Genomic DNA, 26,006 nt, shown 5'->3' on the forward strand with positions numbered 1-26,006 from the left:
GAAAATCCACCAATTGTCAGGCAAGTCACCGTTGTTACTTATTCAGCTCATAAAAGTGACGGATGTGCTCGTAGCAGGATGACGGGTGTCCGCAGAATAACTTAAAATTCCTCAGCAACCCTCCGCGCTTCTCTGAACAATAACATGAGTTTGCACTAATTTTTTTTAGGTATGGCAAAGGTCACCGAGATGCTCAGGTTTGGCAGAAGCATGAGCTATTCCTGCCTTGAGGCTGCCTGTCCCTCCTCCGGGCTGGCCCGGCGGGAGAGGAGAGCACAGGCCTGTCCCCTTCCCTTCCCTTCCCTTCCCTTCCCTTCCCTTCCCTTCCCTTCCCTTCCCTTCCCTTCCCTTCCCTTCCCTTCCCTTCCCTTCCCTTCCCTTCCCTTCCCTTCCCTTCCCTTCCCTTCCCCGCCCCGCAGCGCTCCTGCCCGCGGGCAGCCCGGCCTCTTCCGCTGCTCTTTTCGTTGCAGTCGCAGCCCGTGTCGTTCTTTCTTGTGGTTAATGAACCCCGAGGAGCTGGAGGGACACGGTTCCCCCCACTGACACCTCCCCGCACGGAGCGTCCCGGGGGCGCAGGGCGGGCCCCGCCGCCTGCGGAGGAGGAGCCGGGCTGGGCCGGGCCGGGCCGATGGCGGCGGGCGGCGCGGCGGGGCTGCTCTCCTTCCTGCGGCTGCTCGGGCAGCTCAAGGTGGGCAAGGGCCAAGGGAAGGGCCAGGCGCGGCGGGGCGGCGGGGGCTGGGGCTGGGCCGGGGCGCTGGGCTGTGCTGGGCTGGGTTCCCCGGCAGTGCCCGGGCTGGGGCCTGAGCCGGGGCCTCCGCCCGCCTTGTGCCAGCGCGGCGGGCCCGGCGGGCCGGGGCTGTGGCGGGGACTGGCGGGGGCCGCCGTGTCCCGGCCCTTCGGCTGGGCCGGTCCGTCGGCAGGTGTTCGCAGGGAGCATCAGAGCGCTCCGCAGCGCGCAGGCCACGGCGGGGCGGGATTTCTGCTGCTGTCTCTGACACGAGGGCCTGCAGACCCGAGGGGTTTAACCTTCGCAGTGCCGTGGTGTGGTGGATACGGGGGTATCCTCCCAGAGGTTGGAGTCGATGATCTCTGCGGCCTTTTCCAAGCCACACTGACTCTGTGGTTCTGTGACACGGGCGCAGAGAGTGCCGCGGACAGGATGGGTGTACAGGAACGTGCCCGACCCGGAGAGCGTCTCCGACCACATGTACAGGATGGCCATGATGGCTCTGGTGACCGAAGACAAAGGCCTTAACAAGGACAGGTGAGACGCCTCTGCTTGTCACGACCATATGTTAATGTGGCAGAACTGCAAACAAAGTGCTAAAAGAAGCTGTCCTCCCGAGTAAGAGCTTTTAAATTACACTGGAGAATTTGAAATCCTTTCCCCTTTTCCCTCTGTCCTTTGGACAGGGTCCCGTTTACCTGGACAGTGAAAGGGGCTAAAAACTTTATTCCTTAACTGAGAGTGTTGAAGCAAGTCCTTAGTGCAGAGGCTCAAAGCTGGTCTTCTTTCAGGCAGGAAATAAACAGGCTGAAGACCCGTGTTAAAAAACAATGTGAAGCCATGTCAGAGCCATAGACCATGTGGATTTTGACAGACTGAAGGAGCACTCGGCAGCAGTAAGGAGCCACAGAAATCCTCTAGGATAGCAGAGAAAACTCTAGGAGCTGGTATGAAAGCTTTTTTGAGTGTTCTTCTGCAGACAGGCATAGCTCCAGAGCTGTGAGTGACAGATTATATACTGAATTTGGGATTGCTCCAATCAGATTACCTTCTGCCTGTTGCAGGAATAATGTGAAGTGTAAAATGTAGTTAATTATTACAGCATCCCCAAAAGCCAAGTGTACAAAAGCTAAGTGCATTATTTTTCAATATTATGCTCTGGTACACAGTGTATTTATACTTAAATCTACATTTACAAGCAATAAGGACTAGGAATCAAAAGTCAAAAAAATGTCTAGGTGGAAAATACTCCCCTTAACAAAGAAGTGGAAAATGTTGCATAAGGTTTAAGAAAAGCTCTTGCCAGCCTTTAGAGAGTATATGAAGGGGGATAAATTCTACAGTCTCTTAGCCTTTTGGATAAGTTTTCAACTTAAAATGCTGAAAAACTAATTATTCTGTCGTTCCTTCTTGTCAGATGCATACGATTAGCTTTGGTTCATGATATGGCTGAATGCATTGTTGGAGATATTGCTCCTGCAGATAATATCCCAAAAGAGGAGAAACACAGGAGAGAAAAGGTATGAACATAAGGTGTGAAGCCACAGCTGCAGAGCATTCTGTGTGCTTTAATGTTCTGGTGGTGGTGAAGGAACACTCCAAGCACTGTCATACTGTCATTGGTATTGGATGAGCCTGCCACAACCATCCGAGTTTTCAGCTCATTGTGACTTTTGTACCTGTAACGTCACCAAGTACAAAGTTAGGGAAGAATCTTTGAAGTAGTCTTCACCTTGGCCATTATTCCTGCACTAGCTGCAGTTTTGGTAGCCTGAATTAGTCACGTTCAGCAGCCTTACCAAGAGGTGAGGAGCAGGGAGTAGGTGCACTGAGTAGGATGGATGACAGTTCATGTCAGATCATGTGTGTGGTGCCAGATCATGAGGTTGACAGAGACTTCATTTAAACCTTTGGCACAGAACCTCAGATGCAAGTGTCTTTTTTGTTGTTGTGATTCTTTGAGGACAGCATGCCTAGAGTCACTTTATTTTTGGCGTTGCACTTACCTGTTGGTTAGCTGTTTTTGGTTTGTGGCATTATTTGAAGAAAATCTAAACCATTTCTGTAGCCACAGCTAGAGGGCAATGTCATGCCTCAGAAACTCTGCTGAGGCTTTTTTTGTTCAGTGTAAGAGCACACTAGGAAGTATATTAGAAAAAGAAACTGAAATTACAGTCAGTAAAGACAGTACTTCAAGAATGCAAAATGCACTTTAGATCTTTCATTTCCACTTTCTTAGCAAAGAGCTTACTCCCAGAGTTAGTCGTGGCCCCCCCAGCCCCTAGTTTTAGCCAGATAGGCATAAAATGCAGCAGGGGGAATAATCACTAAAGTGTTTGTTACACTCTTCAGAGAGCTTCAGAACACTGAGCAGAAGAAACTTCCTTCCTGGAAGCCTCTAAAGGTTGTTGTGCCACTGAGGATCAGCCTTCAGCTTTGGTCTAGAGAGAATTCTCATTTGAATTTAGGCAAGGAAAAAGATTTTGATGCCTAGGTATGTTTAAGAAGTTTTTTAAGTATTTTCAGCTCCTTCTGCTCCCATTTCAATCAGTGAGGACTTTTTGTTGACTTTGTGGGAAGGAGAGTAAAGCATAAAGCATTTGAGATGACTCTGAAATACTTCGTTGTAAAAATAGACTATAGGTAGCCACTTCAGGAGGTGGCTTGAGGTGAGTTATCAGTACTCTGCTTCCACTGCAGAGTTCTCCCTTTTTCTGCTTACTCTATAGCCCACATTGAGCTGGCTCTGAAGGTCACTGCTTGTGCAGTAACTTTAACTAGTGAGTCTCACCAACACTAAGACAGCAGAAAATTATTAAACCTGATAAAAAAAAGAAATTTTGGAGGTTTTTTTGAGGAGGGAAGGTATTGTTTGGAGTAGGGTTTTTTTCCAGGTAAATAATTTTCACCACCTAACCTTGAAATCTGATGAGTTCCAGAGGTGAGAAGGAATGAGACCCTGATGCTTCAGTGGTGGCAAGCAATGAGGAACCATACTGTGACACTATATCCTGTATTTGAAGTGGAGAAACAATCATGACATGAAACCTTTGTCTTGCCTGTGATGTTGGTTGTTTCAGAAGCAGCCCTTCATGTTACTGGGCAAACAGTAGAGATGGCACAGAAATGAGACTGGTCAGCTGGGAGAACACAAAGAGCGTGCAGAACAATTTCTGGAGTCCCAAGTTCAGCCAGCAGCCTGCTCCAGTGCAGGCTTCCTACAGGGTCACAGCCCTGCTTCAATCCTCCATGGGCCCCGGGTGGATATCTGCTCCACCATGGACCTCCAGGGGCTGCAGGTGGATCTCTGCTCCTTTCTAGGGCTGCAGGGGCACAGCTGCCTCACCATGGTCTTCCTCAGGGGCTGCAGGGGAATCTCTGCTCTGGCATCTGAAGCACCTCCTCCTTCCCCTTCTTCACTAACCCTGGTATCTGCAGAGTTCTTCCTCTCACTTCTCACTCCTCCCTCTGGGTGGAGTTGCACAGGGATTTCCTCTCCCCTTAAATATGTTATCCAGGGGTGCTACTACCTTGGCCTTGGCCAGAGCTGTAGCCAAACCTTGCCATGCCAGAACAATACAGTAATAGGCTGTGTAGTGGATGTTTCTGATAGGTTGGTAACAACTAGATAATTATTCAGAAAATATAATGATAGAAATGTTGCTCAGAAAACAGATTAATGGAAAAAGCTTCTTCTTTTCAGACAGCTATGCAACAACTGACCCAGCTTCTATCAGAGGACCTCAGAAAAGAAATCTATGAACTCTGGGAAGTAAGTTTGCATTCTTTTAATTGTATGTTAAAATTTAGGGTGACCCATTCCCTTCTTCCCATGTACCTATGAAATTGTGCCATCTCTTATTTTGACCTCAAGAGAGATTTATTTGCTTAGAAGATAAAGCTTAACAGTATGAGTCAAGGTCATTTTAGGATCCTTTTTGAAAAGAAATGCTGGACTTTGGTAAAATAACCATCTGAGAGGCCCCTAGCCTCTCAGAGCTCCAGATAAACCTGTCCAGGGCTTGGTTTGTACAGCTGAAGGAAAGGTTTGTTCTCTACATCCACACCTCTGGATATAAATCCAATTTTTTATTACATTATCACTTTCATCCATATCTGCCCATTTGCAGCTTTTAATACAGGAAAAAAAAACAATGGTAGGTGATGGTGCTGTGGATTATCTTCTGCTTCTTATGCAAGTAATTTCTGTGGCTTTCATTTCTTTCTAATAAAGTCTATTAGTCCAGATATTTAGTAGTAACTTAAAATGGTTAAGTAAACTAAAGTTTAAACTTAAATGTGACAAAAATACCACACTTTTCTACGAACACTGGAGATTTCTGGTTTTGGGTTCCTTAAAAGTTTGTATTAGAAAGTATCTTTTGTGTTTGAAGGTGATTTAACCATTTTTATGTGAACTCATGCTGTTAATTGGTAAGATCTTTTATACTTGGAAATGAGGGATGATGAGATTATTTCCAAACAATTCAACTTTATAATTACTGTGCTTTATCTCCTCCTGACATATGGTCACATGGGGGAAATTGTATCCACAACCTCTTGTTCAGACAATGCATTCTGTGTTTCTTGGACACTATGACCTGAGTCTGTATGTTACATTCATATTCTTTTCTACTTAGAGTGTATTTAAATCCCAGATATTTGCATCCAGTTTTTGCCTTTTGCTACAACACCCTGTTTGTGGTTTTGTTTTAGGTTTAGGGTTATTTTTGTTTTTTTTTTCCTTGTTGTAGTTGTGTAGTTGAACAGGCAGTGGGAATGGGCTCTCAGAGCTGTATTTTAAGGTAATGGAGGTAAACCAACATCATCAGATATGGGAAATAATACTTTTATGTATTATGTGTGTACTTTTTAGGGAGCACTGGTTCCTTCTCCCTTGAGAAACTGTTATAATTGAGGAAAATGAGGTTTTGATAGATAAGGTTAGTTCTGCATAACGGGTTTTTTCTTTGCTGTTATCAGTCTTTGTGACACTGTAAGAGCTGGTTTGTATGGAGTTAGTTCTTTAGTGTTAGTTTTTCATCATTCTCATTAACCATAATTTGATATGTGCACATTTTTGATAATTTGGTCTTTGTTTCCACCTTCAGGATTATTTATTGGCACTGTGTCTGCAACTCATAAGCATGAGTGCAACCTACATGGCAGAGGGGGTACCCTAAAAATCTACTATTCACATGTAGTCCCTCTAGTGTTGTTTTAAGTGGAACAACTAGTTGCTCCTTAAGAAGGAAAAGAGAACAAAAAAAAATAAGAAGCCTCCGCTAACTTGGTGTGCTGCTCTGCTCTCATTTACTTGATTTTTTTTTTGTGAGTAAGCAGAGCTGAACAGTGCTGAGCAGGACAAGATCTCTTGGCACTCTTGCCAAGTCCTTCCTGCAGTGCCCTGCCCTTGTCTCTGTCTCTCTTTGCCTTTCAGCTTTACAAGGATTGCTGCTTTGGATGGTGTTGGTGGGTACTTGGCAAGTGTAGTGTAGGGGAGAGAGGCAGCAGAAAGATGCCTCAGGTATATTTTCACTTTATAACTTAATCCCAGATATGTTTGAAAAAACAGGAAAGTAAATGAGTCAGCACATTTCAGCTCTGTCCTGCTTTTTTATTCTCAAGTGCAAAAGCATGGGAATGATTTTTAAAAGATAGCCTGTGGTGTTGGAAAGTCCATTTAGTGTTTTTCCAAAGTACACTGTTATTTCAGAATCTTAACCACCTGGGGAGGAAACAGTAAGTGTTTGTTCTAGCACTGTGCACAGTTGCACATGTCATAGCTGGTGATTGTTGAGGGCAATGTGAGCTGAGATGTGAATAACATCTGGTGGGCTGTATAGCACAGAGGTTGGCAGCAGATTGATACTCCCACCTAATTGCTGGAGGTGGGACTGACTTTTACAGGTGAACAGCCCTACTTCTCCTTTTCCTGAAGTTCTACTTTGTAATGCTGCCAAGAGTTTTGTTTGTCTTTGAGGGACCCTCCCCCCTGCAAAATAGACTACAAAAAAGTAGAGCAGAAATAAAATAATAAAATAAAATTAGTACTTAAACAATTTAAAAACAAGGCAAAGCTCAGATTGAAAAGGGAAAATCAAATGAAATGAAATTTATTACTAAAATAACGATGAAGATGTAACTGAAAATTCAAAGTACCATTGAAATCTAAATAGAATGCTAAACCAATCAATTGTGGCTATCGAAATCTGTATTTCTGACTTCAAAGGTACAGTAATAACCCCAAGAACAGACTCCTAATACTATGCAAGACAAGGAAATGACTGTCACGCTTATCTGAGCATCACAGTGCTGGAATTACAAACCAGGATTTTGCTGCTGTGGATGACACTCACACCACAGTTGTTGTCTTAAGATGCAGAAGGGAATGCCAGATTCTGTGGTCAGTAGACAAACCTCTTCCTGCACTCATGCTGCTCTTTCCTGTGGAAGGTTCTGTGGATCTGTGAGCACAGATGGGCCCAGTGTGTACTTTGGTGTGATTAACGGTGGTGGGGATGATGAATAGGGTCAGACCTGCCAATGGTATCAAGGTAATGGTAACCTGCATAGAAGAAAACCCCTTTTTTATGGGATTGGTTTTGGAAATCAGGAGAGTCAGAAAGACCTGCTCATGAGACATCACATATACAGTGCAGTAGATTGGGAAAAGAGAAGATGCAATGCCAAACCTGTCTGCAGCCATCACTGGAAGCAAATGACAGCAGAATTGTTCAATTTGACTAGAAATGTGAATCACTCATATACTAACGATGACTGTAGAGAGGGAAAAGATAGCAGAGAGATTAAAAGACTTAAATTCTGAAGGGGAGGAAACCCCTTAACCACTCCCCTTCCTATCTCCTAGGAGAGACTTAAGGGCATAAGCAGCTCAGACAGATTAGACCAAAAAGATTAGGCAGGAATGACAGGAGAAATATAAAGAACAACTCCATACAGAAACAGCAAGTGGTGAGAAAAATGCAAAATAGGTCTTAAAAATAGGTGGTGACAGTGCATAGGCACACATGTGGTAATTTACAGCCTTAGCCAGGCCTGAAATTATCTTTATATGTAAAATATGTTAAATTGAACCTATTGTTTAACTTGTATGTGCTGCAGAGTTGCCTCCATATCATCCCTGATTCAGCCAAAACATTTGGTATGTTTAGAGTTAAATTAGGCAAAAGATTGTATTTTACATCCCACTGCATTTAATATAAAATTGGCACATATTTCAAGTGTTTTGCTGACCACTGTGTGTTTGTAAAAACAAAGTAAAAGACATAATTGTGCTGAATATTTGTACTAATGAAGAAAATTCTAGATATTTAAAGAGATTTTATTGTTCTGTTTCAGAGTAACAAAATTATTTTCTTATAACTGCAAATCTTTTCAGGAATATGAAAACCAGTCTACTGCAGAGGCCAAGTTTGTAAAGCAGTTGGATCAGTGTGAGATGATACTGCAAGCATTTGAGTACGAAGAGTTGGAAAACACACCTGGCAGACTGCAAGATTTTTTTGATTCAACTGCTGGTATGACATTTGGGCTTTTTTTTTTCCTCTTTCATAAATGAAATATATAAATTGCCTTTTTTTTCTGATAGACATTCAGAGCGAGTGAGAACTAGTTATTTTACTCATTGCTCAAGTCCCCTAATATTTCTGGGGAAACAATGCAATGTGAACATACCTGACATTTATCTGTAGGTATTAAACCTGAATTTCATTTACGCCAAATTCCTTTTACATCACTTTTTACCTTAGAGAGAGGTTCAGCTTTCATTACATTTGCATGTGTGCAAGGATCTCCCTGAAACATCAGAGTCTTCATGTAGGAATCTTCAGTGTTCACTGATGCTCTGGCAGCAGCTTGTTTGTACTCTGTCAATGTTTCAGGAACCACTTAAGTAAAATTTGTTATCCCCAAGTGAGCTGAGTGACCAGCCCAAGGTTCCTGTGAGAACCACCTCAGTGAAATTATTAAGTTGCAACTGTATTACTTTTTATTCTATCTGCGGCTTTTCATCTTTTGCAAAATACACAGGTAGTTGAAAGCAGAGATAGGTAAAACAGTGAACTTTATCATTTTGGCAAGGTAGTTGAACACCAGAAAAGGACTGTAACTGACTCATCCTGTCCTGAAAAAAAACCTAGGGATAGACAGGCTCCAGGAATAAGAGGACCAGCAGTCACCAAACAGTCCTGACAAGTCCCATTTATACTCTGGTGACTCCCCAGGGAAATAATAATTCTGGAAACTGTAAGACATTAATTAGCGAATGAAAAAAAAGGACAACATGAACAAAACTTGTAATGCTTTATTTTCTAACTGACACCTTTGCTCCCCTACTAGAATTCAACAACTTAAATTGAGCTGGTGTCTCTGTAGAGCCTAGAGCATATACCCCAAGTGCTCCTGTAACTGGAGTTGTTTCTTGTAGCATGATACATAGTATCAGATTATCTTGGTCAGAGTGCATCCCTTTTTCAGCTCTTAAGTGTCTTAATAGAACACAAAATACCAGCTTTTTGTGAAGAAGGGGTGTAACTACACTTACTCCATAGTTGGATTGAACTGGGAGCATTCCTTTTCCTAAAAGAATAATTTGACATTTATTCTGAGCCTAAAGTGACATCCCTGCTATCCTCATTCCAATGTCAGCCTTTCACACATGGCAAAATGAGAACATTTTTCATTAACCTTCCCTTTCTTTTGTTTTGCAGGGAAGTTTGTTCACCCAGAAATACTCCAGCTTGTATCTCTGATTAACAGAGAAAGGAAAAAAAGAATAGCTGCTCCATCTCATCCACATTCCTGAGGTGTTCCTAAATGCTGTAGCCATAATAAATATTTTGGTTTATATTCTGGTCATTATTTTTTCTCCTCTAACATCACTGATTCTGCTGGCAGATTTTTTTCTTGAGCATTCACTGCTGAGAATCCCAGCACCACGTAGAGAAGAGCAGGTAGTGTAGTTGCCTCCCAGATCAGAGGTTGTGTCAGGGAACAAAGAATTAGTATATTTGGTGTTTTCCTTCTTTTCAATCAGCCTCTGATTAATGCAGTCTCAGTTACAAGTAGGTTCTCCACTGGGGAAATTCAGGTACATTTAAAAATTAGTTGATTGCAATCTAATTTGTTCATGTAATGCACTGTGTGGGGCACGTGGTCTTGTTCTGTGAATTTCTAAATACCTATGGATTTAAGTACCTTCAAAATGGGTTAATAGCCACTCAGTGCTACACAGAAACAAGATCAATGGCCATGTGTCTGTAGAAGGTGTTGGTTGAGCTTAGAGATGAGATTTCTTTGGAGTGCATAAGCTTAAGTGATGGTGCATAAAACTGGTAATCTCATTAATTACATTTTCTCTATATCTTCTTTGTTTCATACAAGTTTTCCCCTGTTCCTGTGTTGTATCAGGGAATGGTGCCAGTATTTCCATAAGGTCTATATTCCTGACTCCCCCTCGCCCCAGACTGGCAGTTTTACAGACTCCTTCACTGGTAATTGATAATCACAGAATACTTGAAGTTGGGAGGGACCTTTGGAGTTTGTGCAATCTAATGCAGAAGCCTGTACAGCCAAGTAAAGCTGGCTCTCTTCTTCAGGCTGTCACACGCTGATATCAGTTCTGCCATAAGTGAGTTTCTGGCAGAAGTAAACCCTAGTGTAGAAGTACAGAATGTTTGTGAAGTAAAGCTGTAGTGGTGGTAAATGCCACAATGAGGCCAATGTCTGCACACCCAGCTGCTGAGTTGTGTGCAGCTCGAGATGAGGCATTGCCACGATTACCAAACAAGCAAAATTTGGTAGCACCTGGAGAAGAAATTACATGGTAGAGACCTGGAGTTCTCTTTTGTCTTCTGCCTCATGTCAAATGAAGCAGCATAAAACTAAGTTCAACTGTCAGACCTTTTAAAGGTAGATAATGTGTCTGAACACAGATTTTCAGGCACCATGACTCAGGAAATGTTTTCTTTATGCAAACCTTGGGGGCCTGATGGAAGCTCACGAAGCATTCTGTGGCTGGTGCCTTTCCTAGAGCACAGAGTGCTGTGCAGAGATGCTGGGAGCTTCTTGCCTCTCTGGCTGGCACAGTGCACAGAATCTGCAGAGCATATTGGCCTGGTTCAGAGGAAATGCCAGATGCCTGCTCTGCTCAGGAACCCCCCGGGGCAGCAGTCATGCCCTCTGGCAACCCTGGAAGAACAGGTTGCACTCAGCTGAGCTGATTAGTGGTTCTTGGCAACAGACTGTCATATTGCAGAGGGGGATGGAGTGGGGCCCACCCAGCTTTTGCCAGTATTTTTATTCTGCCTAGATGCACACAAACCATAGTCTCCATTAGTTTGCACTGAATGCTGAGTGTGAAAGAGCTACAGATGCATGGAAGGGAGAATTGAGAACACTCTTCACAAACCAGAAAAGTGGCCTTGAAGAGATGTTTGGTAGAAACACACCCAGCACCAATGCTACCCTAAGCAGGAACACTCCATTTCTGCAGTGCAGCAGGAGGCTTCTCCATTTTGCAGGGGATCGAGAGGACAGAGTGTGGAACTCCATGCACGGTAATCAGAGAGTGGTTTGAGTTGGAAGGGACCTTAAAGATCATCTAGTTGCAATTCCCTTGCCAGTGGTAGGGACACCTTCCACTAGGTTGCTCAGTACTACTGGCACACACAGAATTAAAACATCACAAAGGGTAAAAGAGTTAAGAGAGAAATTTATTTTTAATAAGAATATCAAGAACCTCATTTACACAAACCAAGTTGTCAATTAATACCTTCCACTTTAAATAAGTTCACATTTATGCACAAAACCATGTAAAATAAGCTAGAAAATTGTCACAAGAATACTAGAAAAACTATTAGATTTGTTTCCATGCTAAAAATCACACTAAAGAGGCATGTGATTTAAATGTCCAAAGTTAACTTATGTCCAGTAGAACATTACAAAAGGGCTTTCAACTTTGTAAAAACTAACAAAAAGCCACACAAGAAAAAACAAAAATCACTTAAAGCCACATTTGCTCACAAGATTTTAAGCAATCTGTAATGTCAAACTCACTAACACTGATTTGAAGCTTTGGCGTATCCTCAAAAAATGCATCCATTTTCAAAGTAGCCAGGCTCTTTTCCATCCTGTTTACTGTTAACACTGTGCCCACCTCAGTGTGTGGGGAGCTGAGCAACGCAACATGCGGACTGGCACGTGCTCACTAAACAGCAAGATAGTGTCACAAATGTGCTGCTCTTTCCTTAGAAAACATGTTAAAAGAATGCAATTCACAAAACATGCTGAATCAAAGCTGAGAGATGTCTGGTTCTTGGTGACTGAGCAGAGATAATGCGGTTGGTGGAATTACATCCTGGAGCGAAGCACAACAAAGTTTGACACCAAAAGTGAAGTTCTTACTCATCCTGTGCATTGTCAGGTAACAGGGTCTATGCTAGCAGCTCTGAAGGCATGGGCTCTCTAATCTATGGCACGTCTGAAGCCAAATGTTGGGTTTGTATTCTTTCACTTAAGGCTGTATCTTGACAGAGGCTCATAAATAGATCTTCCCTTGGTTTTGAGGGGAAGATGCGGAGGCAAAAATATTAGAGGTTCCCTCCACTCCACTTGATTTTCTAATTAATTTCACTGCCAAGTCTTACCAAACCAAAAAGAACAAGCAATAGTGCACATTTTGAAACTAAAACTTTCCCAGCCATCTGAAATCAGCAGCTGTGATAGGCTATTTCTGTATGAATAACCAGGTGTCTCTTCCTGCCCTCCTTAACTCTGCTGCCTAACGGGTGTGGGGCAATGCCAGACTACCACTGAAGGAGAAACAGCTTTTTGTGACACTAAGTGATTTTAATTCTGTTAGGAAGTAAATGATGTACAGACACACTCCTGAGCAAAGGGCACCTGGTATGGGTGGTAGACAGCTGGTGTATGGGCTACTGCTGGCAGTTGAATGCTTTGCACAGCTCTAGGTCCATCTGTCTGATGTGGCACCGAGAGAGAAGCCAGAAACCAACAGATAGAAAAGAGTAAACCAAAATAAATAAGTAACAAAGACTGGGAGGTCGTTAGAGGGAAATTACATGTAACTGAAAACTACTTTTTAACACAGTCATTTAACACAGAATTTAGTGCATTATAGCCAATGACTTGCATGTGGTTTTGATGATGTACAAAATATCTGGTAAAATGGCTTATCTGAAATAGAAATAGGGAAAATTTCTCCAACACAAGGCCAGGATGGCAATTTTCCAAAGCTGACAAAACCTTGTTGCACAAATTGTGTGGTGAGGGAAGGCTGAAAATCACTGGGCAAGTCTCTGAAGAGAGGCATGTGGGGCTCAGGAGGATCTGCTGTTTAACACTGAAGCTCTTCTTCACTTTCAGGGAGACGGGTGCCAGCCAGGGAGCTCTGAGCACTGGCATGAGCTGTAGAGCTGAGAACTTCTTCAAAACTGCCTCCCGTGTTGCTTGTCCCACCAACCTTGGTCTGAAATAAGGCAAACAGAGAACAGCAAGTTCCTCTGCTCACACTGAAGCAAATCCTGTTTCCAATCCATCCCATGGCCCAAGAGAGCAGGGAACTGTTCAGGCAGAGAACATGTAGGGATGGTTTTTTCCTTAGAACAGCAGCTATAAAACCAGTCAAACAAAGCAAATTCTTTACCCCACAATTTCTAAACTAGGCTGCCATCATAAAATCTGACAGTGGCATGTCTCATATGCTTAAAGGGACCAGTCCCTAAGTAGATCCCAGGTAGAATCCTAGACCCTAGCAGCAAACTCAAGTGGTTGTTTACCTGAGTAGCTCACACTGGTTTCACTGGTTTTTTCCAATTCTATGCAGGCTGGATAAGAGATGGATACTAAAATGACCTGCTTCATTTGCTGAGTGGCCCACATACCAGCTATGGCAACACAGCTACTAACAAAAACCATACTGGGATTTTGGACAGCAGAAGGAATGTAGTAACCAACAGAAAAACCCTGAAACCCTTTAGGGATTCAGCAACCTGAATCCCTTCAGGCACTTGTAGCTGCCTAGATACTGGTACATAAAACTGCCAGCAGCATTTTCATGGGGGAAGGCAGAGAAGAGATACCAAAATACATTAATCAAACATATCCATCTACTTCCAGAATTCTTCAGGTCACTGAATTTGTAATAAGTATTAAAAATAAAAATGAGTAAGACTAAATCTTTGAAAAGGAAGCTTCCTAACAAAGATAGAGCTCTATCTAAAGATTTGGAAATTATCAGGACTAAGTGATGAAGAGACAAAACTGTTGTGACTAGGTTGTCTTGGTAAGAGAACGTTCTTTTGTAGCTTTGCTTGCTGATATGCCCACTCCAAGTTAATTCAAGCCTGAAAATAGGACAAAACCTTTTACTCCATTCTGGAATTACAGCAGAACAAGCTGACATTTTTTCAACCTCTCAGACACTGAATGCTTAGGAAGATTATTTTAATTAAATGAACCTTGTGTTCCAAGTTTCCAAAGGGTTAATCCCACGTAATCCTGTTTCTTTAGCTAGCACAGCTTGAAAGTCCAATAAAACATTTAATTCATCAGAGTTCAGATTTTCAGAAAAGTTTAAAAGAATGAGGCACGCTGGTCCTGTTTGATTTCCAGGGGAAAATGAACTAGTATACTCTCTCAAGAAAGCTGCAACCCAAAGTCCAAACTCCAAGAGCAAATAAAGTCTAATTTGAAATTTGACTTCCAAATGTTATGAAACCTGAACATCAGTTTTGCAAACTGCAGAACACTCTGGGATCACTGAAGAGTTGTAACTGATAAGGAGGCTGAAAAGATGATAAGACTACTGCTGTTCTTTTTTCAGGGGCCTCTCTTGGTAGTTCTCCACTTTTTGAGACCACAACAAAACCCTAGAATTGAAGGGTAACTCCATGATTTCTTCCCCAGTCCCCTGGTCTTCCTAATCTTGAAAGCCTTGGAACAGAGGCAGGAAAAAGGAAGAGAAATGCTGAGGTATTCCCATTTGTCCATAGTCTACCCCAGTGGCACCCTAAATTCATAATTCCAGCTTCCCTTCCCCGTTTGCACAAGGAAAAGGCAGGAAGGCAGGCAGGAAGGCAAAAAGAAAGAAAAGAAAATACAGAAAGAAAATATTTTGAGAAAATGTCAGTCAGAGTAAAGATAGACAATGAAGGTTTCATGACATGTGGAGGATTATTTCAGACTCAAAACTTCCTGTATTGTCCTGCTTATTTACAGATTTCTTAAAGGATGATCTAAGAGCACTTTGAACACAACAGGCTGAGCTGGTATGACAAATAGACTCCTCTAGAACACCTTTTCTTAATCAACAAAATAAGATCAGGCTCCTCAAGCAGATCACTGTGAGAGGAAATGGTCTTCAGAGCTGTGCAGTTTGAATTATCTTTTTCTATTTCTGAATGACACATTGACATGACTGGGAACAGACACACCTTACCACCACTATTTTGGCATTTCTGATACCACTTGCTTACTTTGGCAGAAATAATTTCTTAGCTACAAAGCAAAGGAAAACAATTTCTTTGCATATTGCCTTCATTTTCCATTAGTGCTCTTGCACTACTGTGAAATTCTTGATGGAACAACAAATTCAATCAGTCTCCTGTACAAATGATAGCGACAACTAAGCTGTCACACTTTAACACACACAGGCATGCAAACCCTGCCCCTTAACCTTTACCTTAAGGCTTGTGACAGTGGTTTCAACCTTCTCCTCAAACGATTTGAAAGTTGGAGAATTCCTAGGAGAAAATAAAAATTTGAAGGGAGGAAAAAGAGTCAGCTGCCAACATCATGGGATAACTCCACAATTTGATCAGTTCTTACCAGGCAACACTGCCAGCACAGAATGAAGGCTGGCTGGCACCACAGGGCTATGAACACTCACTTGTGCTCTGTCAGTCAAATCCAATTATGGTAATCGGATGAGTATTTTTTAGCTACAAATTTTCAAAAGCAGAACCTGCCTAGTAATTGAAACCAAATGATAACTGGCCTGCCTCCTCCATGATACACTTGTCAAGTTCTCAGAAGAACAACCAGACAATGCTGCCTGTAATGGTGCCTGTAATGCTGCTTTTCTATGCTTTATCCATTTGTATTGTTGCTGTAAAGAAATAAACATTTTTTCAGCTGATGAGCAAGTTCATAACCTACATTATTGAAAAGATGCCAAGTTTAATGTCCTAAGGCTGGGAAGAAGGAGATTAGAACCACATGGGAAGTGGATCCCAAATGCCTTTGAGCAATCCTGCCCCCCCTCTCCTGCCCGTGATTTTGTGACTGCTGCTTTCAAAGACAAAGACTTTAGAGAGACTGTGTTCCTAAGGTGCCTCTCTGACTAAGCTAAGCTTTTCTCTCTGTTCACTCAGCACAAAGGAGACTTGGACAAGTCTGAAGTGGGTGAAGGGGACCTTCTTCTGGTTCTCTGCTCCTCGCTTGCCACCTGAGAGGTCATTTACAGCATACGTTCTGCTTCATAATTAGTGAATACTCTGAAGCTCAGGCACTGCTGTCCAGCACAGTTCCTGGTTCTGCAAATACATTTTTATCGTGTCCCTCATCAGGCTGAGTTAAAATGACCCCAGTTTAAGGGCAAACAGAAGGCAGTTGAAAAAATAATGCAAATTTAGTTTCTGCTGTTTAGATGACAAATTTTTTCATAAGGCAAGAAGGGTCAAAAGGAGAGAGAAACTGGGTTTTATAACTTATATTTGATCCATAGACCATATCAGTGAATGCTTCCCTTAAACTATCCACCTGCTGAAGTTGAATGAATTAGCATCCATCATTTAGTTGTGAGTTTGTTTTTCATGCAAGCTTGGCACAGAATGGGGACAGTCATGTACTTAGAGGGCAAGGGAGTAAAAAGAAAGCTGGATACTAATTTTATTGAAAACAGTCAGAGCTTTACTTGAACAGACGTCAATATTTGGCTGCAGTCAAGTAAAGCGTGATTATAGCCATTAAAATATGAAAGCACTCATGTAAAATCCCTCCAAAGGAGCATGATCCAAAGCCTGTTGGAGTGGAAAGCATCTCTGACATTAATGGGCTTTGGATGATGTTCTAGAGACAGCAAAACAACTGAATTTCAGATTCAGTAATACAAACCTGATAACAATCAGCTACCCAAACACATCTCAGAACTGCTTCATTTACTCAAAGGCTTGTACATGAGATTAAGCAGTTAATACAATTAAAATGAAAAAAAAAACCCCACAGCTAGCCTGTCCTGCAGCCCTCATCTACATGAATAACCTTAATTGATTGAAGTGAGACTACTCATCAACTAAAAACTACAGGAGCAGGATCAAAGTATGCAAATCCCCCCTCATTACTCTGCTGAACATCACCATAGCAAATAGAATGTGGGTAGCACATTACCTCATTGCAGGCATGCTTATGGAATGGCGAATAGAATAGCTGTGGGATGAAAGCAAAATTAGAAAAAAAAGCTGTAAAATCCAATTTCCAGTATTATTATAATAATGTATTTTTTAAACTTAGCTTTAAATGTACATATACATATTTTCAAGAGTACTGGTATTCTTCCTCTCCTGATGGCAAGGGCTTGTCAAACTCCAGCTTACTCTCAACCATTTATATTCATGTCAACTGACCAGCAATGGGGCTCAAAAGAATGATGCAAAACAGCTCCTGGGAAAATCCATTTAAATGGTGCAGACCCCAGCTATCTACAAGAACATGTGAGGGAGTCACAGAGAACCACCTCTGTGTTCTGCAGTGACAGAGGATGAGCTCTGTGTTGGGCAGGAGGGATACACCCCAGGTTTGTGCATATCGGTAGAGCTGGTTCAGCTGACTCCCAATCTCAAAAGGTTCCTGCACAAATGGTTATCTAAACAAGAGGTTTCTTCAGCCACAGAGGCAGCACTCTCACTTATCTGCACCCCTCCAGGACATTTCACTTCCTCCTTCACTCCTCAACTTCACCAAAGATACAGGGCTATTTCCCACAGCTTTCATCCAGCTCTCCTTGTGACACTTCATCCTCAGACTGCCCAGTAGCAGGAGTATGGGAAGGTTGCAAGCAGAGGATGGTGCCTCTGAGTTACTCAAAGATCCCCAAATCCTGCTGCACACCTTTAGACCTGCAGATGCCACCCATGCAGGCTGCTTGACTTACATGAGCCAAATTCTCCCACTTGAGACACCATCTCTGCTTTCACAGCATCATCACCTGTTCCCTGCTGCTGGGAAGCATCAAGCCTGGTCCAAATAAGAATCTTTATTTGAAGCTCAAGAACCTTCCATAAGCACATTTAGATCTGAGCACTTTAAGTAAAGTGTGTGATGCAAGAGTGTGTCTTTTTCCAAAAATCCCTGCATTGCTCCTTTCAGAGTTGACTGACAGCTGCAGCCTGGTCTGACTGAGAAGAGGGAGAGCTTTACTGTAAGGATTGCCAACACTTGGCTGCAAGTAAAGCATGATTACAGCATGAAAAAAAATAAAGCTCTCATACAAAAAGCACACGTGTTTGTTTTAAACTATACAAAAACAGAGCAACACTGAGTCTGTATACAGATTTGTTTATCCAGATTAAAGATTCAGAAATGGGGGCAGGGAAGGGAGGGAAGAGCTATCTGGCAAGCAGGTGGAAGAGTGAGATCTAATACAAATTGTTTGCTGTTGTATATATTAAAAGGCTTCTGCTAAGATCAGATAGACAGTAGAACTGACAGCAGACAATGCTAATGTTTCATGTTCAATTTTTCACATAATTTTTAAGACTTATAAAAGATTAGCCCAAATATTTCACAAGTGCAACAAATCTTTAACAATCCTCATTAAATTAAGCAAGTATCCTTGCCATTTTAGTTTTGTAACCTGTAACAAATAGGCAAAAATAGAGTTGGAAGTATTTCAGCATAGACTGCTCCTCTTCTAATAGCAAAACATTTCAAATATAAAGGTTTAAGTCAGAAGATTAAATTCACACAGCTGAGAGATGGCACATGACAGACAATCCAAATATTAAGTGCTTATTTTTTTGAGTTCATATTTTAATTTCTCTAAAGAGGTAAGAATTCAAGTTATAGAAACAGTGCAAAATCTTCTTTTAGTACAAGCCTGAAACATTAAGCTTTTTTTAAAGATACATGTCTGTCATAGTGATCACTGCAAAGAACAGAGATGCTTCATGACAGAGACTGGTAAATACTACACTTTAGTTTCATGTCAGAGTGAGTCAAGAAGGTCAACCCGTGCTGTACTTTGAAGTTTACTCAGTGAAGTTAAGAGTCCTTGTTAGGATAACTTAGCTGAGTGGAAAAAAGGCTCTTGAGCTTTTCAGTGCACTAAAGATACAACAAGGCCAGAGGGACTGGCAGAACATTCAGGGTTGCTCAGCATCCCTTCAGGGTGAGCTGATGTAAAGCCAGACTGCTTATAGAATCTTTGAGAACACATAAAATTGTTTTCTAATTCATCATATATTCAAGTGCTTCACAGAATCAATAAACTCAAACTCTAAATATAAAGAACTCTTTTATCATCTGTAGAACTTGGAAATTTCCCCAGGACTCAAAACTTTTAAAGAATCATGACTAAGATACTTTTGCTCTATTGAAGAAGGGGTATGTAAATAATATAATCTTTACAAAACTCAGCTGAATAGAATTTTTCCTGTTGGTCATGTTTGAACCTCTGACAGAAAGAACATGGTTGAGAGAATGGGATTATATATAAATAGGTTTTCCCACGATCAACATCTTTTGAATGTGTCCATTATTTGAATTTGAGACTAATCTACTCAATGCAAACACTTAGTCCAATCTTTTTCTTGTTACACTCACCACGCTGTAAAAATGAGGCATAGCAGTTTAAGTAGCACATGCTTTTCTCTGTATAATGATGCTGAAAGGAAAGAGGTTACTGCATTACAGTCCATAAAACAAATCCTATCAAATACAGAGGTAGTATTCAAAGAGAGTAATGTGTCTTACCTAATTGAATGCGATCTGTGGTGGATGCACAAGGAAAGAAAAGAGTTAAAAGTATTAGGAAAAGGTAACAAAAATAGACATACACATCTGTAGCATGTCAAACTGCCCAAGGAGAAAAATAAAATAATTTATATTCAAATCTTGATGCTGGAATGCACAGTAGAATGTGGATCAGTTCAGATCCCTCCAAAGCAAAAGTTTTCACACAGTCCTTCACTATGCAGTCACCTATTCTGTATGTATTGAAAACCAGAAGTTTTGTCTACTAAATTTTGTGTTGTCTTCATTAGAACAGATTTAAACAATGTAAGTGGTTTCCCTCCTCATAGCCTCCCTTAGTATCATTAAAGAGAAAGTATAGGTGAACTGGAATTGTACATGTACATAAGAGCAAATGAGTTTTTTCTCCCTCTGAATTCCTTAATCATCTCTCAGTTTAAAAAGGCTATGGAAAAAATAAGGAGTTTTTAATTCCTAAACCGACATTTTCTGTAATACTTGTTCCTTGTTGAAAACAATACTTGAAACACTTTGACACTGTGTTCCACCTCACAGGAAATTTAATTAAGGCGGAACTGGGAGAGACACACTGATATACAATATTCAAAAGATGTCATTAATGTTCCAAAGTTGAGAAATGATGAGGCAGACAAGCCTCTCCTTCATCTGTGTTACTGATGCAGTCTTTAATTACAGACCACTTCAAGGGAACACCTGTCTCATGCAGCGAGCCAGAGAGGTGGTGCACACTTAATGAACAGCTCTTCAAATACTTATTTTTCACATCCTTTCTCAATGTGTGGTATGATGCATTATTTACTGTGCAATGTTCATACTTTGCTCCAAAGAAAAGCATTGATTTCTTCAGGTTTATTCACAAGGTTATACACATCATCATGTATACTGATGCTTCTTAAACATTCAAGGGTTTGTCTTCACAACACATTTCTGCTTAGACCCATTTAAGTAATACTGCTGCCTCCCGGGTACTACCTGCTGGCTCCCAGTAACAGCCACTCCCTTCTCCATGCCATTACAGATACTCGCACAGACATATGATAAGGAAATCTCTCTTACTGCAGACCTCTAAAAACTAGCACAAATTAAGAGGCAAATGTCCACGGAAGTGAGAGAAAATTTCCTCACCCATCAGCAAAAGAAATGCTTACAAAATTATGTTCTGAAGCAAGGTAGTATTGCTATTTCCTTTATAGGGGTATCAAAAGACAGAAAGGTTTGAGAATGGCAGTTTCATGCATGACGAAATGCTACAGCATGTGAAGGAATTTAGATCTGACAGCAGTTTTAAGTGGCCAGAACATCACTACATCACAGAAATCCTAAGAGGCTGTGCAAAAATTCTGTCACCACAAACGACAACAGCAAAACCCCCCAAAAGCACAACAATAAAGGCACAGCAAAAATCAACTCCCAAAGTGGTAAAGCAGATTAATCATACCTGAACCATTGCCAAAAGATTTTGGCCCCACCTGCTTCTAAAAACTTTCAATGACAGAGATTTCAAAGCCTTCAGAAATGCTCAGCTGCACTTATGAGCCATGAGGCTAGGCTTGCTAGCCCTTCTCTGCAGAGCTGCCTGGTCAGTGCTCCCCATGTCTGCTTTTGAATTTTTTTCCCATTTGTCAGTAAAGCACGTTGCACTTTCCTACACTGAATTTTATTTTATCATTTAAAATAATGTGGATTTCTAATCCTGGTGCCTAAAGTGCTTGCATACCCTGCCACTGCAGTCATATGGAATTCTAAATGATGCCATCCAGGCACCTTCATCTAACTCAGCAAGGAAAATGCTGATGGGTAACAAACACAGGACAGATCCCTGCAAAATCCCACATTAGGTCAGCTACTGAGACTTATTCTTTGGATACAATTTTCAATTCCCTATGCTCTCTTCCTGCTAAAGCAGTAACACCTTAGCTGTATTTCTCTAGTTCTGCAAAAACAGTACAGCCTTATCAAAGTCAAGCTCTATCACATCTCCTACCTTCCATCTATCCTCTATGACAGGTGCTGTCAGTTCAAGATAATTGTTCTTGACAAACCCTTTTATGTTTTTGCCATCATGCTATCTTCTAAATGCTTAGAAAATAACAGGTTAATGCATTCATCCAGTATCTGCTTTGTAGTTCCCAGAACTTCCCTTGCCCCTCTGGAGAGGAATTAACTTTGCCTTCCTCCACCCCTCCTGTGCCTCCTGTGCTGATCTCTGAGGGGCACATCCAGCTGCCACAGCCATGCCCCGAGGCTGTCCCTCCCTGCAGTCTTTTGTGTCTTTCCACATGTGCCTTCCAGCTCCTGGCAGGAATAAGGCATTATATTACCTTCATTCAACCTGAGAGCTGGCTCATCCCAGGCACTGAATTTGAAAGGGGTCTGTGTGATCATGTAATTAAAAAAAACGTACCAGACAGCTGAATGAAGGAGCTATACAAAACGTAACTGCTGACATCCTAATTTGCATGCATGCCTTTGTTAGCTTAATCTTTAAATACCTTTACTTGAGTAGCAGCAATGTATGTGGTAGTGTGCATATAGTAGTGTAGTGTAAGTAGTTTACTCTTTCATTCTTTCTTTCTTTCTTTCTTTCCTCTTTTTTATTTAAGCAACCCAAAACCCAAAAAGGCTCTCACTTGGTATCACAATTTCTTTCTAAAAGTTCATCAACAGGGATGAAACATAGATCCATACAGACAATTGCAGAATAGTCCAGCAGTATAGCATGAAAATATTCAAACTTTAGCAGAAAGCAAAGGAGAAAGGGATAAAGACCCTCAACTCTATCCCATCTGTGCTCTTCCTAAAATGTCAGTGCAATCTCTAATACCAAGAGATCTGAGTCTCTGATCAATGCCATGTGAGTAACCTGGGACTACCAGCTTCCTCTTAACCTTCCACACCAGAGAAATATTAAAAGAGACAATGTAAGCTGGAGGTGGAGGAGCAAGAAAATAAAATCTTGATGGCATATAATTAATCACAAAACCTATTAATGAAGAATCTATTACCTTAGCTGTATTGCTAGTGTCTGGTTTGTATCCTAATGCACAAGTATCTTGTACACTGGTTTTATATGCATTTCTTGTATTTCTAGAAATATTAAATAGGATGCATTATGACCATAAAGAGACCTTATGAGCACAATTATTAATGCAAAATTCAGAAAATGTAAAACACTAGTGATTACTCATGCACATGAATTAGAGTTGCAACACTGGGAAGATGGGGTGAGGATGAAAGAGAAGCACAGCAGCTGCATGAAAAGCACTTGGTCCCCAAAGGGGGGGACTGTTTTTTCAGACACACAGAATTTTGTAGTTTTTCTTATAGATTTTATCTTCTTGAATTCTAACATAGCAAAATAGCACATTTGGGGGAGTCTATCTGGCCTGTTGTTATATGACAATTTAGTAATATTTTTAGAGATAAAACGATGAAAATTAAGACCCAACAGCTTCAGAACAGAAATATATGTTTCACGTAGTGCTCTGTACAGTTGACATAGCAGGCAACATAGAAACCTAGATTTTGTTTCGTAAAGAAGGTAAGTTTCATTATTTAGTCTGTCTACAAACCCTTTCAAAATCACCATCATCACAGGCAGGGAGTAAGGCTGCTGAACATACTGGAAATTATGGTGACATCTGGATTTTAGAAATCAGTTTCAAGTGTCTCGTCTGAGTGAAAGCAGAACAGGGATTTGCATCTGGATGTCATTGGTGACTATGAGCCTTAATGCCTAACCAAGAGAATTAAGCTAGAGTCTGATGTTTGTTTAAAACGGCATTATGGGAGGGGGTGGTGATAATCCATACACTAGATCACTGAAATAAAATTATTTGGATTAGCAAAAAAAAAACCCAAGCCAACGATGACACAGAAAATCCCTGCTTCTATACAGTTTACTCCCCCAAACACAAATGAGATTGGAAAGGGAGGGGGAAGATTTTTAATAATCAGGTGATTTAAGTGGTAAGGTTTGTAATGTGATCCCAGACAGAACTACACCTGGCCAAGCTGAGCCAAGAATTTAGGCCATCTTTGTTGCTGAGGGAAGCATACTGACCATCAGTCCAGATTTAGGATGTGCAGCAGATGCAGAAGGTCCAAGTCAAGCCACACTCTCTGTAACTGTGAGAACCTGGCTAGATCACTTGCTACTTCATCATCAAGCGCCAAGAAAACCCAGTCCTAACTGAGAACTTAATTGAAAACAGCAGGATCCACAAAAAAGGCAGCGCTGGCAGTTTGCATTTTCCTGAAAAATTCCCAACCAGGTTCAAGGTAATAATTTCAATCAAAGAAAGCTACTAGCAATCCGGTTTTTGATTAATCAAAATGCTTTTGGACTCAGCCTCTGCTTTGAGCCTTTGGCTAAAGGGCTAATGGGATAAACACCTCCCATCTGCCATGTCAGAAGCATGACTGCCATGGGCATATGGGCTGGTACTGATAGGTAAAACAAAGGCACTTGGTAACAGTGATTAATTAAGGGAAATACTAAAGGATGAACATGCTGTATTTCAGGGAAGATATTTGCAGTTAATCTCACACCATGTGCAAAGCACAAGTAATAGGACCTCAGAAATGCTGAACTGCTAAGTCATCCATCCCTCTATAATCCAGAGTCAGAGCTCAAGGTATTCATACAGAAAACTCTTTGGTCACTGCTGTAGGATCTAAAGCCTGGGAACAGCAACAGGACAAGTTTGCTGAGCTGTGGGCTTGTCTTTTTTACAAGAGGAAGTGTTAAGAAAGAACATATGATAAAACGGAATATGCTGGTGCCACATGCATCACACACATCTAACATATTTCTAAAAAATAAAAAATACAGCCACAAATGCAGGGAGGGCAGAAAGAATTAACAAAGGTAACAAAAAGGCGTGTGAAAGTGACTCATCCAACTGGAGTCTGGGAAGAGGGAACTGAAGTAAAATACAATAAACCCACAAGAAAAAATGAGTGAAATGAAGGTCAGAAGAAGAACTCACTCACTGTTTCTCATAATAGAAGAGCCAGAAGGCACCAAAGGAAAGACCAAGGAAACTCCAAATAGGGAATGAATGAACGAACAAATAAACCACAGACTTTACTACATAAATTTCTATTCATCTGGGGGGAGACATGAGGTGTTATGAATTTCAAAAGCTCATATAAGTTAAAATAAATTCTAAATAATGATAAATTCATGAAGAAACTCTCAAGAAATTTTTAAATGAAGGCTGAAATCTACGTTTTAGAAAGTTTTCAGCTCTTAGATTTCTGAACACTAAAAAAAATATGCTACAAAAATATTATTTGCATGCCTGCTTATTCTTCCATCCTTTGATAGGCATATACTACTCATGAATGTTTAACTGTATCAAGTCAAAAATTCTTAGTTATGTTCATACTCTGGTTGCAAGTCACTGAGTAATTTTCCATTTTGAACTGCAGTGTGGAAAAAGACACTGTAAAGCAGATGATACAGTAATGAAGATTTTCCTATTTTAGTTTCACCTAGAAAAATATTAGTACTTCTGCAGAGGATTTATTAAGCTGTATGTAAAAGGTAGGTAATAAGGGGGGACTCTAAGGACTCTAAATATCCATAATAAAAATAAAAAGGGGAAAAAAATTAGCTGCCATAAACTAAGCTTCAGTCATTTGCAGCACACATAGAGTGTGCTGTATGAGGTAACCATATCTTAGGATTACCATATCTTGTAAGATAATGTATAAGATAACCATATCTTACACATTACAAAATAACAAACAAGTGAGTACATACCAATGGGATAATACGCACCATTAATAAAAGAGACTCTAATTCCACAGGTCACACAGTATATTGTAGAGTTACCTATGTCCATTTATTTTATCACAAAAATCAACTCCTTCAAACACTCCAGAAGTTATGTAATCCTACTACCTAAGGAAAACTGGAATGATGATTTACAGTGTACAGTTTCTGCTTTCATACTGAGGAACTTTAAGACCCACACTTTCCAAGATACAGCAACATATAAAACTTGACACTGAAGTTGCCGTTACATGACAGTTCTACTGACCTCAACTCCTGTTACTTCCATCATATCTAATTTTATACAACTGCAGAATAAAACTTGGCAGTACAACTTGAAAAAAAACTGATTAAAAATTGCCTGAAATATTCTTTCTCTTATCACAAGCAGCTCCTAGGTAGGGTTGTTTTCTTCAGATGATATTTTTCTCCAGCATCCACATATGAAAAAAATTGGGTTAA

The 26,006-nt window shown here is 41.0% G+C and overlaps 2 protein-coding genes across 4 annotated transcripts in view; one reads left to right on the plus strand and one right to left on the minus strand.

The window, feature by feature from the left end:
- The first annotated feature begins 615 nt into the window (after positions 1-615).
- Positions 616-9,598, plus strand: HDDC2 (HD domain containing 2). Its single transcript, XM_083858114.1, has 6 exons — positions 616-688; positions 1,143-1,264; positions 2,145-2,247; positions 4,431-4,499; positions 8,130-8,268; positions 9,460-9,598. The coding sequence occupies exons 1-6, from the start codon at positions 629-631 to the stop codon at positions 9,552-9,554; spliced, it is 588 nt and encodes a 195-aa protein (XP_083714240.1). The 5' UTR covers positions 616-628; the 3' UTR covers positions 9,555-9,598.
- Positions 9,599-11,487: 1,889 nt separating this feature from the next.
- TPD52L1 (TPD52 like 1) overlaps positions 11,488-26,006 on the minus strand; it is a 50,262-nt gene continuing 35,743 nt past the window's right edge. Inside the window, exons 5-8 of one of the 3 annotated variants that reach the window (XM_083857332.1) lie at positions 19,742-19,756; positions 17,159-17,197; positions 15,453-15,513; positions 11,488-13,238 (exon numbers count right to left, since the gene is read on the minus strand). In XM_083857332.1, coding sequence (XP_083713458.1) covers positions 13,107-13,238; positions 15,453-15,513; positions 17,159-17,197; positions 19,742-19,756 — 247 coding nt within the window. In that variant the 3' untranslated portion in view covers positions 11,488-13,106. The other 2 variants (XM_083857334.1, XM_083857333.1) reach the window with 2 other exon arrangements.

Source organism: Zosterops lateralis (genome assembly GCF_965231275.1).
Source record: "Zosterops lateralis genome assembly, chromosome: 3".
Lineage (NCBI taxonomy): Eukaryota > Metazoa > Chordata > Aves > Passeriformes > Zosteropidae > Zosterops > Zosterops lateralis.

Coding starts and splice junctions, on each gene's coding strand:
- HDDC2 (XM_083858114.1), top strand. CDS start 629: ATGGCGGCGGGCGGCGCGGCGGGGCTGCTCTCCTTCCTGCGGCTGCTC. Junction 689..1,142: donor GGCTGCTCGGGCAGCTCAAG/GTGGGCAAGGGC, acceptor ACACGGGCGCAG/AGAGTGCCGCGGACAGGATG. Junction 2,248..4,430: donor AGAAACACAGGAGAGAAAAG/GTATGAACATAA, acceptor TCTTCTTTTCAG/ACAGCTATGCAACAACTGAC.